The 15,953-nt window shown below is 43.8% G+C and overlaps 1 protein-coding gene across 1 annotated transcript; it reads right to left on the bottom strand.

Moving 5' to 3' along the window:
* Window positions 1-382: 382 nt before the first annotated feature.
* On the bottom strand, window positions 383-15,567 carry tfr2 (transferrin receptor 2). Its single transcript, XM_015946587.3, has 18 exons — window positions 15,442-15,567; window positions 11,018-11,072; window positions 9,794-10,001; window positions 9,535-9,721; window positions 8,297-8,437; window positions 6,237-6,345; window positions 5,919-6,161; window positions 5,704-5,843; window positions 5,019-5,194; window positions 4,826-4,945; window positions 4,648-4,730; window positions 4,510-4,573; window positions 4,350-4,417; window positions 3,206-3,276; window positions 3,037-3,121; window positions 2,633-2,857; window positions 2,406-2,546; window positions 383-1,243 (listed from the first exon to the last, which is right to left on the bottom strand). Exons 2-18 carry the CDS (start codon window positions 11,045-11,047, stop codon window positions 989-991), a joined length of 2,346 nt encoding a protein of 781 aa, XP_015802073.3. The 5' UTR covers window positions 11,048-11,072; window positions 15,442-15,567; the 3' UTR covers window positions 383-988.
* Window positions 15,568-15,953: the final 386 nt, after the last annotated feature.

The following is a 15,953-nucleotide window of genomic DNA, read 5'->3' as shown; positions in this document are numbered from 1 at the left end:
GCAGATCTTCACTTTGGCCGGAGTTTTTAAAAAGATCCGTTTTCGTGTGAAAAAACTCCGTTTTCGTGTGGATGACAGGCCAAAACGTAGAAAAATATCTACGTTTTGGCAGATCCCCGGCTACGTGTGGACAGGGCCTCAGAGTGAATTCGAAGTTGTTATCTAATCCCTGCAATAAGAAGTTCCAATCTTCGTGTTTAAATAACTTCACAGATCCGTAAGGTGGATTTCATATTTCCTATGGAATCCCACGCCTTATGGCTTATTAAATAACACATAATCTAATTTATTACACATGATTTAATCAACTGTGTTAAAAGTACAGCTTAAACCTGTAAAGTGACTTACAGATCTCCGTATTTTCAAAAAGAACTGGCAAGAATTGTAGTTTTTACAATATTTTAATGTGATCTTGTCAAAATTTGTTCTGTTACAAGTATTACAGTATTTTTCTGTATTGATTAACGCTGTTTGTTGTTTTAACAAATAAATGTGTTTTTTCACATAATGTTAATGTAGATATTACATAAAACATATTGCTTTGGATTTTTAAGCATTTGCAACAGAAAAAAAAGTTTTTCAGTTTACAGGACCTTTCTGTTGTGTATTCACACTGTTTTTATGTAAATTTCACAGTCAGTTTTTTACTGTGCACACACATACACAATGAAAATGATACAGTAGCAGTAAAGTTTGATTCCACATTAAGCCACAGAATGACCCAAGAAAGTCTTTAAAAGGCTTATTTCCAAAAAGTTTTTGGTTGTTAACAGGTAATAAAACAGATTCCAGTAAGTCTTTATTTATTAATCCATCATTCTTTGTTTTCTCCAAGCTAATGACAAACACTGTTCTCATTCCAGTTCTGACACCCTTCTTTTCCTGTCCCAGCTCATTTCCAGATGATACCAGTTTATCTCACAGCACAGCCCTGACTCCTCTTGTGGTACAGTTGGCCCAAAATATCCGTACGATATTGTTGTGTTGGTCAGTGTGTGTAGGTGTGTGTGTTGTGTATGCTCCACACATCTCCATTCAGTGCATTGGCAGCTCCCTGCAGCGTCCAGGTGAACAGAGCCAGCTGTCGTCTGAAATGACTCTCATCAAACCGTACAGGGTCAGAAGTCAGCAGAGCCAAGTGTTTAGTGAGGGCACTTAGTGTGTGGTTGCCACGGCCATGGATCACGTGACGAAATGGTGTCTCCATAGCAGACACGTATTGAGACAGGAAGTAGTATTCCACCTGAAACCAAGACCCAAGAAGAGTTTAAAACATTTCCGCCCATCCTGACCAGATGCTTAAATCACCTGAATAGACTCTTTTAATGTGGAGGAGCAGCTGCTTAATGGGCTCGACACACGGGAGGCGACAAACGACCGCGATCAGCAAAATTTGTCACTGTCACTTTATTACCTGACACGAGAGGCGACCCGCGGCAGCAGCCAGCGGCAACGCCGTCGACGTGTTCTGTTCCATGGCGAAATCGAATCTTCCGTTTTTTTGATTGGCTGTGTCAGGTTGGAGGGAATCAAGGTTATTTAAGCAGTTCAGAGTTTAAAAAGCGGTAGTTATGATGTTTCAGACGGTGCTGCTAGAGTTAGGTGAAATCTTACTTCTGATTTTACAATTTAAAAAAAAAAACCCGAGGATGGGTTCATCCCATATTACAAACCATATTACAAGAAATCTCCTTGGTCGTCGTCCGAGCGACCGCGATGATAAGTTGAAAATATTTCAACTTTCTGGGATCGCGTAGCTGGGTCGCCTGTGCGCGGCACGTGCACGAGCGCAAAATTTCACACGCACGTTTTTCGTGTTTCGCTTAGTAGGAGGGAGACTCGCTATTATGGCTTTGTTTTGCATGTCTCATTGAAAATGAATGGAGGAGAGGCGATGTCGCCTCCCGTGTATAGAGCCCATTCCTCTGCGCTCCTCTTGGAAAGCTCCTCACGTCTAAGGGTGAATCCAGTCAGTGTGTGGAGCAAGCTTATCTGAGCCACTTCTAGTAAGCTGGGTGTACACTGTGCCATTTTTGGACCATCTTAAACCAATTTTCCTGAAATCTTTGAGGTTGGGGCAAGTTTTGTGTCATGTAGTTTACAGGGGGTTACCAGAGGTGATTAACATCTCATGAGTGTTAGCACAAATATCAAACACGTTTGATATTTTGCTCGACCCTCACTGTTCAGGGTATCACTGTTGAAGCAGCGCTCCGACCCAAAAGTACCAACATCCCAGCTATTTTCGTATAACCGCGAGTCGTTTGTTTTTATCTTTAAACTTTTCTCCTCACACAAAGACTGAGGCTTGTCAAGAAAGCGTGTTTGTTGTATTTATCAACAAATAACCCCCAAAGATTCACGATGTTGATGTAGTGATGCTTGAGCACCTGTAGTACTCATACCTTCATGATGCGGGTGTTGTAAAGGCGTGCAGCGGCGGGGTCGTGTAGGTCGCTGTAATCAGTGCCTCTCTGCAGCATCTCAGCAGCACGACTGTAGTCTCCTCTGGCACTGAACAGCCACTGAGGAGAAATACCTCTGGACTGAAGATAATCAAAAGACATTATCACCCCTGGTTGGATGTAAAATCACACCACCTGAACATCTGTGTTAGGTAAAGTAGTGCAACCTGCAGCTCAGCTGAGTGTTTGTTGAGCTGAGCGCTGAACTGCAGCACCGTCTGTGCGTAAGAAGTGATGCGTAGAGGTAGTATGTGATCGTGGAGCAATCGCAGTGCCATTTCTCCCACCAGCTCCCCTACGCTCCTCCCAGTAACCCCCAAACGACCTCCCAGGACTTCCTGCAGACGCGCAACACTGTCCAACGGCGTGTTGATGAAAGGGAAAGCTCGCTCCTGAATACACACACGTCTTGTTAAAAAAATAATGACGCCTTGTGATGTGATACAATGGTGTTACATTTTAAGACATTGGATATTAAATTTAAACTTAAAACGACTCGCACCCACTATACAAGATTCACTGATAGTCCCTAGCAAATTTGGTGCTGTTTGTTTAACACAGTGAACCATACCTCAGTGAACCTGAGCTCCATGGCTGGAACTCCAGCAAAGGCAGTGAAACTATAGGCTCCACTGTTCAGATATAAAGGCTTCATTCTACAGAGAAACACCTCATTGGTCATAAACATCACATTTGGGTTTTGCATGATGAAAAAATCACACGTGTGTTTGCGTGCTCACATCCTCCAGCTGCCTCCGTCCCCCTCAGCTTGGCTGTAGATGGTCTGACCTGCATGTTTAGGATGCTCCACCTGCAACACCAAAACATAACTTCACCTTGGTGAGACCGTATACATCTACAAACAGAGCTACAGTATACCGGTGACATTCAGAATGAGGTAGAAGTGTGTGTGAAGCATTGCATTTGTGAATCAAGTCTAGCTCGTATTAGTAAGTGATGGTAGCACAGGCACAGCAAAAAAATAAAGGTCCAAGTACTAATGCCTTTACCTAATTATTACACTTGGCATCTGAAAATGTTTATGTTTATGTGTTTAGCAGACGCTTTTGTCCAAAGCGACTTACAAGGGATAATCGGCATGTTGCCCTTGAGGCTAACAACAACAATAACAACAACAACTTGACATCAGTCATGGAGAGGAGGGAACAAGGAGTGGACAGTAGAGAGGGGGGGCGGGTGCAGGGAGGGTGCTAGTTTAGAAGATGCTCTCTGAAGAGCAGGGTCTTCAGGAGTTTCTTGAAAATTGAAAAGGAAGCTCCTGTTCTGGTAGTGCTTGGAAGGTCATTCCACGTTTGTGGAACGATGCATGAGAAGAGTCTGGATTGTCCTGAGCGTGGTGTAGGCACTGCTAGCCGACCATCCTGTGATGACCGGAGCGGCCGGGCCGAGACGTAAGCCTTTGCAAGAGGATTCAGGTAGATGGGAGCCGTACCATCTCGGACTTTGTATGCTAGTGTTAGCAGTTTGAATTTGATGCGTGCTGCTAGCGGTAGCCAGTGGAGCTCAATGAACAGAGGGTTGATGTGTGCTTTTTTTTGGCTGATTGAAGACCAGACGCGCCGCTGCGTTCTGGACCATTTGAAGAGGTCTCACAGTACAGCCTGGAAGACCAGTTAGAAGGGCGTTGCAGTAATCGAGGTGGGAGATGACAGTAGATTGCACCAGGAGCTGGGTGGCATCTTGTGTTAGGTATGGTCTGATCTTTCATATGTTATACAGCGCAAAGCGGCATGAACGAGCAACAGAGGCAACATGATCTTTAAAGGTCAGGTGTTCATCAATCACAACACCCAGATTTCGAACTGCCTTTAAAAATGCTAAGAAAACCGCGCTGTGAAAACACAAGGCTGGTTAATTGTTCACCTGTTTGATGGCAGCATCCAGCAGGTCGACCAGTAACGGACTGGTGTAGGCTGACAAGATGTCATCACCTGTTGGTGGAAAGGCAGACCAGCAAGTTTTCACTCTTTGATTGGCTGGCAGCGTAAATGTGTGTGTTTATTGGCTGAGAGCTGAGTTTTACCCATGACAGCCTGGTCTAGACTGAAGTAGGCCACAGCTTTCAGGTGGAGCATGGTCAGGTAACCCTGAGAATCGCAGGTTCAAGTCAGTTGTTGATTTAACAAGTCAGAATCTGAGTTTGTGTGATGATTTAAATAACCTCAAGCCATTCAGTCGCTCCAACATTCCCAAAATCTCCTGCATCCCAACTGACGAATAACAAACTGCGTCTGGGACTAAAACCTGAAAAAGTACAACCCTTCTTAGGAGACGTTACACAAATGGTCTTATGCTCTTCTGTTTCAAAAGACAAGCACTTGTGTTCAGGTAACTCTTACCATTTTTGACCATGACTGAGAAGGTTCGCGCTAACTCCAACAGAATCGCTGTTCCAACTCCAGATTTCACAGCTCCTGGGCCCAATGAGTCCCTCTGCGCTCCCAGTATGATGTACTGGTCTGATAGGTAGGTCAATGGTTTATAGCTGCTACAAAGACACTCACCTGTCTGGGTTGTGATGTCAGAGCATACCTGGCTCAACGCGACCCACCAACGAGGAAAAGATGTTGTTGAGCAAGATGGGCATCATCACGTTGTGGACCGTCATCTGGAGTCTACGTCCAGAGCTGAGGTTCGGACCGAGTAGGCAGTGGACATATGGCAGACGTCCTTTCCAAGATGGAGGACAGGCTGGACCAGACAGTTGGCTAAGACACAAATTTGTGATGTCAGGTGAGCTCTTCTTCCCACTGCTGAATTTTGACACAATCCCGCCTTCCGACCATCTTAAGTACATGCCTGATTACTGAAAATGCTCTAAGATAATCTTATCAGATATCCCTGCCATGTGGGGTGTGTTAGGAGTGCTCTGGTCTACTTGAAAGGAAATTGGGACCACTTCAATCATAAATCGGGGATATCATATGTGTTGGACTATCTTGGTTCAATTTAGAGGACATACAAGGGGGCTTCCTTTTGACTGTGGCTTAAGTAGCCAATCAGAAAGTGAGGTGATGGAAATGGGCTGCACTGTTCCCCTCCATCATGTTTTCTAACACCAAAGTCCCGTTTGATCTCACACGATTACACATGGGACAGGGGAAGGGTTGGTGCATGTGTTCATGTGTAGCGTCTCTCTTATTTGGAAATGTGGCCGAGTTAAGCCATTCACCTGCACTTCACCGGAACCAAACAGAGAAGAGGGAAGGGGGGTCACCTTAGCAGCTTGGCAGCCACATTGGCAGTGATTGGCAAGGCTGGGATCGTTGGCAGGCCAGAGGATGGGATAGGTGGGAACTTCGAGTGATTGAAGGAGGGAAAGCCGGGTGTGAAGGGGTCACCTGACCCAAGGTGAACCTGTAGAGGGATCAAATGTTTGGTCTGGAACTCGGATGTGGTTTAGGTTTGTTTACATGAGCATTTGTGCATTACGTGTTCTAACACGGCAGTGTGTGGGTTCAGTCCCAGCCGGCGAGGGTCCTGCGGCAGGTCAGCAGGGTCCGGATAGATTAGAACGCCGCCCGCTCCATTCCTCTCAGCCAACCACACCTTCTCAGCAAAACTGACTCCACCTCCAACACGCATCACCACCACACAGCCGGCTGCAGATACGCCCACACTCTTCAGCCAATTAAAATCCTCTGGGCGCCCATAATTAGCATAGACAACACCCCCCTGCAGAAAGATGGGTCAAAATAACTGGAGGCGTACGTAACGAAAGGACAAACACTTATTGTCATTCTTCCTCACTGTGTAGTTTCCAGCTGCGCTGTATGGACAATAATCCAATGGGTTCAGAGGAATCTGTTCAGACACCCGGCCTGCAGAGTCCACAAGCTTCAGGGAGGTCTTCTGAGCTCTGTGAGAAACACGGACCACCCAAAAAAAATAAAAAATAAAAATAGCAAACAGATGAGCATCACCTGGTGGTTTGATTGGTATGCTGGTAAAAAATATGTAACTGAGTCCAAAAAAGTTTTCAGGTGTGTGTTTATGTCGAGAGCTAAAACTTCTGACTCATGTGAAATCAAATGTCTAATGAGACGTTTATTCACAGATGCCCTCTGCCTTGCTGTACTCACTCACTCTTCTGCTGCTGCTGCGGGGTGTACCCATGGACATAGTTTAGCCCCCCCCCCCCCCCCCCCCCACCACCACCACCCCCCCACCACCACCACCACCCACCCACCCACCCCCCCAGCACTTTTCACCGTCCAAAAACAATCTTATGTTATATTAGACACTGGTGGAGCACTTGGACCGAGCGGAAAACAACCACTTGTGTTGAAGCCTGTTTCCTATCAGAACCGTCCATAAGCTCATCTATTGGCTCTGACGATGCTTGCTAATGTGTGATTGGTCATTCCTGCCACCTGTGCACTTGACAGTTCTGCATTCCTGACAGTGCATAAAAGGGCCTCTGGGCCGTAGTTTTATACATAATTTTTTGTATACTTCCTATAAAGATCCCCCTTTCCGGTCCTCATTCCGGTCGTGTCCCCTCCGCTTCTCAAGTCAAAGCTACGTCTATGGGTGTACCATCAGATCGCTACATCTGCCGACTCCTCCCATCCAAGGCATCCATGCCAACACATTCTCACACCCAAAGCGTCAAAATATGACACGTGTGACCAAGCCTCAATATATGACGATTCGGGATGCCCCAGAGCGTCAGGAGATGACGATCAGGGACACGCTGGGACACGTGGCTCGGCTGGCATCAGTGTTTGACGCCCGCGGTCACACGGACATTATTCGACTATTTAACCTTCCCCCCACCCCAATCCTAACCTTAAGGTCCATAAACTGTGACCTTAAGGTTAGGATTGCGGTGAGGGGAAGGTTAAGTAGTTCACAAGTAGTTCTAATGTCTGTCTCACCACCGGCGTCGGATACCGACGCTCTGGGACGGTGCGCCATCAGCGTGTCCCTGATCGTCGTCTCCTGACGCGCTGGGGCGTCCCGAATCGTCATATATTGAGGCTTGGTCACACGCGTCATATTTTGATGCTTTGGGTGTGAGAATGTGTTGTCCTGTCCATGCATGCAATGTTTGTTGCTTCTGCTGAACTCACAGCGGTCATCTTATCATTCGCATAACTCAGCCTTTATAGCTAGTTAACGTGCCCCACTTTGAGTCCATGCTGCTCCGGACCTCTTGTCTCTGTTTCTTTCTCCTGTTGAGAACGTACACCCTGGCGCCCTCTGCTGTTACGGTCGTGTAATGGTTAGACCCTGATTATAAGACAACTCCACATGTTAAAATTGTTTTCAATGAAAAAAACTCGTCCTATATTCAGGTCAATACGATATTTCCACTCAAATATTATGAAATTCCTGCTGAACTTGAACGCTGACATCACCAGTCCATGTTCTGACCAGAGGTGTTTCAGACCTGAATTATTCAGGCTGATATCAACAAGACAGGACGTATTTAAGAGGTTTCACACGTTGACACATGCCAGCATGGCTAAATTAAATGTTCTATGCAAAAGAATGAAAATTACGTGAATAAAAGATGCTTGAATGACATAATTCAGGATAATTAAATATCAGTTTAAAACCTTAAAGAAAAAAATGTCAACAAGTAAAATCAGAGCTGTTAGTTCATAATTAAGGTTTGAAAACCCAGAATGTGCTTAGAACCTCCTAACGCTCCTGTAACGAATACTTTATTTTATTTTCTAAGTCGGTAATTCCATCTGTGTGTGTGTGTGTGTGTGTGTGTGTGTGTGTGTGTGTGTGTGTGTGTGTGTTTGCGTGTGTGTGCATGCATGCTTGAGTGTGTGACCTGTAACTGCGACCCCTACCTGTTGGGAAACTGCAGCGTGGCGTACAGAGACTCGGTCCATGTGTGATCCATCTGCAACTTCCTGAAGCGACGCAGTATCTCCGATGCCAAAGCCGTTCCCTCTGAGGAGCCTGGAGGATGAGGAGCTCTGCTGATCTGGCTGACAGGCAAACACACCTGAGAGTCTAACTCCAATCATCATGTTTCATAACAGCTTCACCGTTTGTAAACCAAAAACAGCCCTTTACACGCTGCTCTCATTCCCACTGTCAGACTTTTTGCCAACAGCTCCAAAATATAAGTAGATTTATTTCTAGCTAAACAAGTTAGAACACTGTTATGGTCTGCGTCTGCGTCTCCCTCATGTGTCTCCTTGTGTTCTTCATCCCCCTCTAGTATCCCCTGAAGCTTGGTTTATGCTTGACGCATTCACTTTCGGCTTGGTGATGCGGCTCGCGGAGGGAATGCACTTCACAACTCGCAGCGTTTATGGTTCATGCGGCTTGTCTCTGCGGTGAGCCAATATTCTCCCAAACTGTAGGGGGCAGCATGGAGCTCTACAGCATGCATCCAACACTACACCATAGTAGAATTAAAAACTACTGTTGTTTACAACATGGGATTCCAGCATTTTTAACAGTGTCCTCGTCTTTTCCGACAGCGCGAGCTATTTCTCTCCAGGAATTATTAACAACATGTTGATCACGGTGATCTCTGAGAGCTGAATCATACAAATGTCTGTATTTACGAACCGCTGCCATACTAGTTCTTGCCGGTCCGCCATGTTTTTCCGCGTCCGACCGTCCGCGTAGTTAGAAAATTTCCTAGGTGCGCGGTGCAGAAATTTTGGGCGGTGCAGAGGCGCGGTGGAGGGGCGTGGTGGTTAAAATGATGCAACTTTTCCGCGCGGAGCCGTGTGGACCTCGCGGACGCCTCAAGCATAAACCAACCATTATACAAACTCGGTCTCCCGGGGGTGTTTTTTTAACTATTATTTCATTTCTATAAACTTTATAATTCATATATTTATATATTGTTTATTACTTGTATACACTTGCATAGGTCCTACTGCACTTCAGCAGGTTTTTCAACTGAAGCTGTGTTATTTGGTCTAAGTCCGGTAAATTAATCCTACAGCTGGTCAAACGTTGGGTGTTACAAGTATCTGAACTTTTAATAAATGTCTGAAATGTGTTTTTAAAGTATTTTAAAGCTGAGACTTTACTTGAGTTGAAGTACTTAGTTACTTTCTGGTACCTGACAGTATTGTGGATATCTTCATCCTGCAGTAGCTTCCTCATCATCTCTCTCAGCTCTCCCAGGTAAAGCCCCGCCCCTGCAGGTGCAGTAGCCCCACCTCCCTGCTGTTTGCCCTCTTCTTCCACGTCATCCACCTGGAAGCAGTGGTACCGCCCACTAAACACAGCGAAGGCCAATAGGAACGCTTTCACAGATAAACACAATAATCATATAATTATCAGGGTGATGGAGCGATTGGTCACTTAAGTGTTTTTACCTGCAGCAAATATGACGACTCCACAGATGCTCAGCAGCATGCAACCCTTCCTGTTACTATGACAATAGCTCTTCCCCAAAGTATTGAGGTTACAAATAGGCTCCTCCCCTTCCTCATTTTCCAGTGTCACAAATTTTAGCTCCACGTCTTGAGCGCCACACACTTCCTCCTCTTCATCAGACACACGGTGGATGGACACTGAAGAAGACTATAAAAACAAAGTGCGTAACCATGGCAACACACTGTAACCATGAATAAGTTCACTGAACTCAAAATTTATGAGGAAACTGATTACGTAACAATTTTTAAGTTAACTTATCTAAAAACTAAGTTTACCATGACTGAATTAAATTAAAGCATTTAACTACCTTCAACCTATAACTTGGCACTTAAACAGCTTACAAAGTTTCATTTCACAAATCTTGCATATTTTATTTTATTTTAACTTTATTACACGTTTTTACTTAAATAATATAACTTAAAAGAACTCTAAATGGACCTATTAAACCCTAACCAAATAAGTTGAATTAACTTAAAAATGGCAATGTGGCAGGCTGGTGAAGGCACTAACGCCAGATCATGGCTCACACACCCCTAGATGCTAACAGCCAATGAAAGTGGAACACTCAAAGTCAAGTCAAGAGTATCTGGTGTGAACAACCACAGTATTAATAACAATGGGACGGCACAGCCATTCAGCATTACTTTGACCAACCTCCTCACTTATGGGGCCAACACCACATCTGCAACACTGAATGAAATAATAACTGAGAACAACAATCATCCACAATAAACATGCATAAACACCCCAAAATAGAGCTAAATAACTGAAAATATGACTACCCACAATGCACTGCTAGTTCATGGTTGTTTTTCCTATAAATCCACAATTTAAAAAAAAAAGATACAAGTATTTTTATCAGACACACTTTAGGGTTGAAGTAAAGATGAATGGAATAATATAGAAACATAAAATAATAAATTATTTTTTGTTAATATTACTCATTAAAGTTGTCTTTATTGATTAGCTTAAGTTACGGTTACTTAAAAAAAGAAATAGTTCAGATTAGTGAAAACATTTGAGTTCTATGTACTTAAAACAAGGAAAAGTTTGAACAAGCTCAACACATTTGAGTTCTAAAATATTTTTTTAAACTTATGAATTTTATCTACTCAATATATTTGATTATTTTGAACTTTTGGGTTTACAGTGTTTAAACTCACCTGTGTGAGGTGACTTGTCGGGGTATCCATGCTGCTTTGCAGAAGAAGCGAGACACTGTTTTGATGTGAAGAAAATAAAATAGGTCAACGCATGGTGAAAGGATTATTTTTGTCATGTAACCATGATGGGATGAGTCAGTCTTCTCTACATCACACACTCCTCATGTGTACAGCTAAACCTATCACAGATTAACCCAACAGAGCTTGTACAGAAGACAAAAGCCTTCAGCTTCACTCTCCATACCTGATCAGCTTTCTTTAACCTCCATCAGTTGGATGTTCATCCAGAGATCTTAAACAAGTCACTGCTACTAAAAGACTCAACCTTATTAGGTGAATTAGGTCATATTAAAAGGTTCCTAAGTGGTACTGGGATAAGGCCTTGTCAAAATGACAACAAAATAGGTTTCTTGATGCAATCATGCAACTATTTAAATGTTTAGAATTATAATTTAAAGTTGTGGTACATTGAAAGCCCAGTAGTCACTTTTCATTGTTGCCCTGGGTGTTGTTTTGGGGGGCTACACAGGGACGTGCCCTCAGAGGCGACACACGGCGATAGGTAAGGCAGCTATTTGCTTGGGGCCCCCAGAGGACCAGAAAGGTTGAACCAAGTCAGAACCACAGTGAGTCAGTGAAAAGTTGTCATTTGACAGCAATGTTGGCGGTCTCAAACACTAATGAGTTGCAAAACTAAATGTGTTAAATAAACATTCCTACATGTTAACTGATTACCCTCCAGACATAGATATGAAAGTGGGAAAATTAGAATTTGGTGCAAAAGTTTATTTATGTCATTAATTCTGCTAAAAGGTGAATCTAATCTGAGATAGGCTAATTCCATTCAAGGCCAGATAATTGCTATAATTGTGATAATTATGGGGAGAGGGGTCGGAGGAGAGGTCCTACCTCAAGTGGAGGAGTTTAAGTATCTCGGGGTCTTGTTCACGAGTGAGGGTAGGAGGGATCGGGAGATCGACAGGCGGATTGGTTCGGCGTCTGCAGTGATGCGGACGCTGAGCCGATCTGTCATGGTGAAGAGGGAGCTGAGCCAGAAAGCCAGGCTCTCGATTTACCGGTCGATCTACGTCCCAATCCTCACCTATGGTCATGAGCTTTGGGTAATGACCGAAAGAACGAGATCGTGGATACAAGCGGCCGAAATGAGTTTCCTCCGTAGGGTGGCTGGGCTCAGCCTTAGAGATAGGGTGAGGAGCTCGGACATTCGGGAGGGACTCGGAGTAGAACCGCTGCTCCTCCGGATCGAAAGGAGTCAGCTGAGGTGGTTTGGGCATCTGGTCAGGATGCCTCCTGGACGCCTCCCTGGGGAGGTGTTTCGTGCATGTCCTGTTGGCAGGAGGCCCCCGGGTCGACCCAGGACACGTTGGAGAGGTTACATCTCCAATCTGGTCCGGGAACGCCTTGGGGTCCTGCTGGAGGAGCTGGTGGAGGTGGCCGGGGAGAGGACGGTCTGGAGCTCCCTTGTTGGGATGCTCCCCCCGCGACTCGGACCCGGATAAGCGGAGGAAGACGACGAGCATATGAAAACCCAAAGTTAAAAATCTCAGACTATTAGAATATTGAGAAAATGTTAAATATTCTAGGCTCAAAGTGTCACATTTTAATCCGCTAATTAATCCAAAACACCTGCTAAGGGTTCCTGGGTCTTTAGATGGTCTCTCAGTTTAAGATAAATTGACTTTTGCACAATATCCTAATTATTCAAGTTTCACCTGTTTTTATTCTTTGATAGGTGGTGTTAGTTTTATTTGCACTAAAGTAGGAAGTAAAACCAGAAGCAAAAGGTCTGATTACCTTGTGTTTGCAGAGAGTTTAGCAACCAAATGGATGCTTTTGGTTTGTGTGTCTTGCTAACCTTTGTCAAATTGTCATTAGGAACATTCATTTATTCACTTACACTGTTTCCTCTGTGTGCAGATTCAGAAATAATAAATTTACAAAAAAAATATGGTTTTATTTTTTCTTTAGATTATTAAATGTGGTGGTTGAAAAACAACCAGGAAAATTCAACCAGCAAAAGAAAAGAAAATGAATGAAGTTGTGATGCTCGCATCCTCGTCTCCTGTGTCCCTTCATGGTTCCCCTCCTTATTAGATCATTAGTTTATTTATCTTGAGTTTCTCCTGTGTCTTTATTTTATAGGTTAATTTATGTTCAGTAGCTTTTGTGTTACAGGTTTTAGGTCTGGTTTCCTCCCCTTCTTGGTTCTGCTTCTCCTCTGCTTATTAGTCCCACCTGTGCCCAATTCCCGTAATCACCAGTCCTGTTTCAGCCCTGGTCTTGTCTTCTGTGTTTGTCCTTGTCAGCGTTACTTGTTGCCTCCTGTGCTCTCGAGTAGACTCGGTAATTTTTTTCTGGATCTCTAGTTTGCTTCCTGTGTTTTTTCCTGAGTATTTTGGATTTTGCCTTTTCTGACCCGCTCAGCTCCTCCAAAATAAAAGATTCTTATTTTTGCGACCACTCCTCACTGTGTTGTCCTGGCTTCCTGCATTTGGGTCCAAACCTCCTTCGTCAGCGTGACAGAAGTTGTCTAAATTCCTCTGCTGGATGGCGAGCCTGATTTCAGCCAGAGAGTAACTCACCAGTATGATATAATAAAGTAGACACGCTGGTAAAATCCTGAAGCATCTTTATTAAATGTCAGTTGTTTATTTAAAGTACAGAAATGGTCAGTTACTTTATTTGTGTTCATCAGCATTTAAATAACATTTTGAGCTTTTTTTCTTTATAATTGCTATAATTGTGATTTTGTAAATGTTTACATATCAAATAAAAAATAAGAAATCTGTTCTTTAAAACAATATTTTCGGACTACAACAAATCAACCAAACAAAAGCGTAACGGCAGCTTCAATAGTAGGCTCGTGCACGAGGCGCGCTTGCTGTACGTGCACACTCCTTAACGAAAATAACAGCTGAGACAGTCCCGTGTGTGTGTGTGTGTGTGTGTGTGTGTGTGTGTGTGTGTGTGTGTGTGTGTGTGTGTGTGTGTGTGTGTGTGTGTGTGTGGCACAGAGGACAGGAGAACACGCAGCTAATTATTTAAATAATGTGGTTCTGTAGCTTTCTCTTCAGCACAGCCGACAAAGGTTTATGATGGGTCAGTCCTCCTGCATGCTCAGATCATTCCCTTCCCTTGCTTGAAAAATTGTTCCAAAATGAAAGTTGAACCCACATCTTTTTTATCTGTGAATTCAATGCCGTTCGGCGAGTCTCAAATAAAAATTTGGGCATCTTACTGTAAAAAAAAATACCATTAATGTAAAAAAGAAACTCCAAATAATGTTCACACCTGGAATCAAAGCCAGGTCTTTTGTATGAAAGTCAGACGTCTTACTAGGTGAGCTCAAACACCAGTGATATTCTATGTATCTGTAACATTTATATCCTTGATGACAGCTGAAACAACGTTCAAAGAATGGTTCAGAGTGAAAATGGCTATTTTGTTGCTAATTAGCAGGAAATATCTAGAAGAAAGTTCTACAGAAAGTAGCTAAGGGTCCTCAGAAATGTAGCTAGCTTTGTCACTAGGCGTTAGGAACAGCGACAAAGTGGCACTGCCTCTCTCTCTGCTGCTAAAGCTACGGATAGCAAATGCTACGGGCGATGCCTGAGCGTGAACGCGCATGAAGCAGCCTGCTCGACCCGAGCATCTCTCTTTTTCTGTGATTTTTACAGAAAAACAGGCAATCACAGTAAAAATGCCAGGGCTCGTTCTACAGGACCAGGGCATTGCAGGAGAATGTATGAAGAAGACATTTATTATTTCTATACATGTTTTGGCTGTCACACTTCCATAATGCACCTTTAAACATCTCCACATAAATGTAACTAAGTGACAGAAGTGCTAACTAACAAACAAATTCTCTCTCTCTCTCTCGCTCTCTCTCTCTCTCGCTCTCTCGCTCTCTCTCTCTCTCGCTCTCTCTCTCTCTCGCTCTCTCGCTCTCTCTCTCTCTCGCTCTCTCTCTCTCTCGCTCTCTCGCTCTCTCTCTCTCTCGCTCTCTCGCTCTCTCTCTCTCTCGCTCTCTCTCTCTCTCACTCTCTCGCTCTCTCTCTCGCTCTCTCTCTCTCGAAGTGTTCTAGGTTTGGATGCACACGTCACATCTCTTTGGATATAATAATATATGACAATCTTGTGTTCTGCTTTCAGATGAATCAAATGTTCTTTTCCTATTTCTCTCATTATCTTCATCAACAATTAACTTCCATTTTAATTGGCATTTGTTCACTAATAGCAGGCTGCAGAGTTACCATAGTATTGATTATGTAGTCTTTTAGGCCTCCTGTCCTGAGCAGAAAACAGCACTCAGCGTCCTGATGTTCCTCCTCCTAGCCTAAATCGGTCATTTCTGACCTCCAAATCTGATCCCCAATCAGCTCAAAAACACATAAATGCCTCACCTTCTGTTTAGGCCTCAGTTCAGCACCAGATCTGCGTTTTGGATCCTCAGCGTGACTCACGCTTGACTAGTTTTTTACTTTGCCTGCCTTTAGTGGCCAGCTGCTCAAAGGGGTCAGAGGTCAGCTGTGTGTTTGATCTGGGTAACTTTATTAACAGAGGAGCAAACAGAGTGCTGCCACTTTAACTGTAGAGTTAGTTTCAGTGCGGTTGTGTTTTAACATTAACGCAACTTTCTGATATTTATTGGTTTTAGTGAAGGGTTTATTATATGAATTTACACGGGATTAAAAACCCAACAAAAGACTAATTTTAACTCCGTGTGGACTGTTACTTTTTTTTACCTGTAAAGTAAAACTTTATTTATAATATCTGTGATTGAGAAGCAGTGAGAAGCAGTGTGGGATGATACCTGTGTCTGGATGGGAGGAACAGATGTCATGGTAATGCTTAGTGCACATAATAATATGTTAGCCCTCCTTTGGTCTGGTCTTTCATGGGCGTGTCAGATTTC

Source organism: Nothobranchius furzeri, chromosome 14, assembly GCF_043380555.1.
Source record: "Nothobranchius furzeri strain GRZ-AD chromosome 14, NfurGRZ-RIMD1, whole genome shotgun sequence".
Taxonomy (NCBI): domain Eukaryota; kingdom Metazoa; phylum Chordata; class Actinopteri; order Cyprinodontiformes; family Nothobranchiidae; genus Nothobranchius; species Nothobranchius furzeri.
The sequence above is the reverse complement of the archived record's forward strand: the minus strand, read 5'-3'. Positions and strand labels throughout refer to the sequence as shown.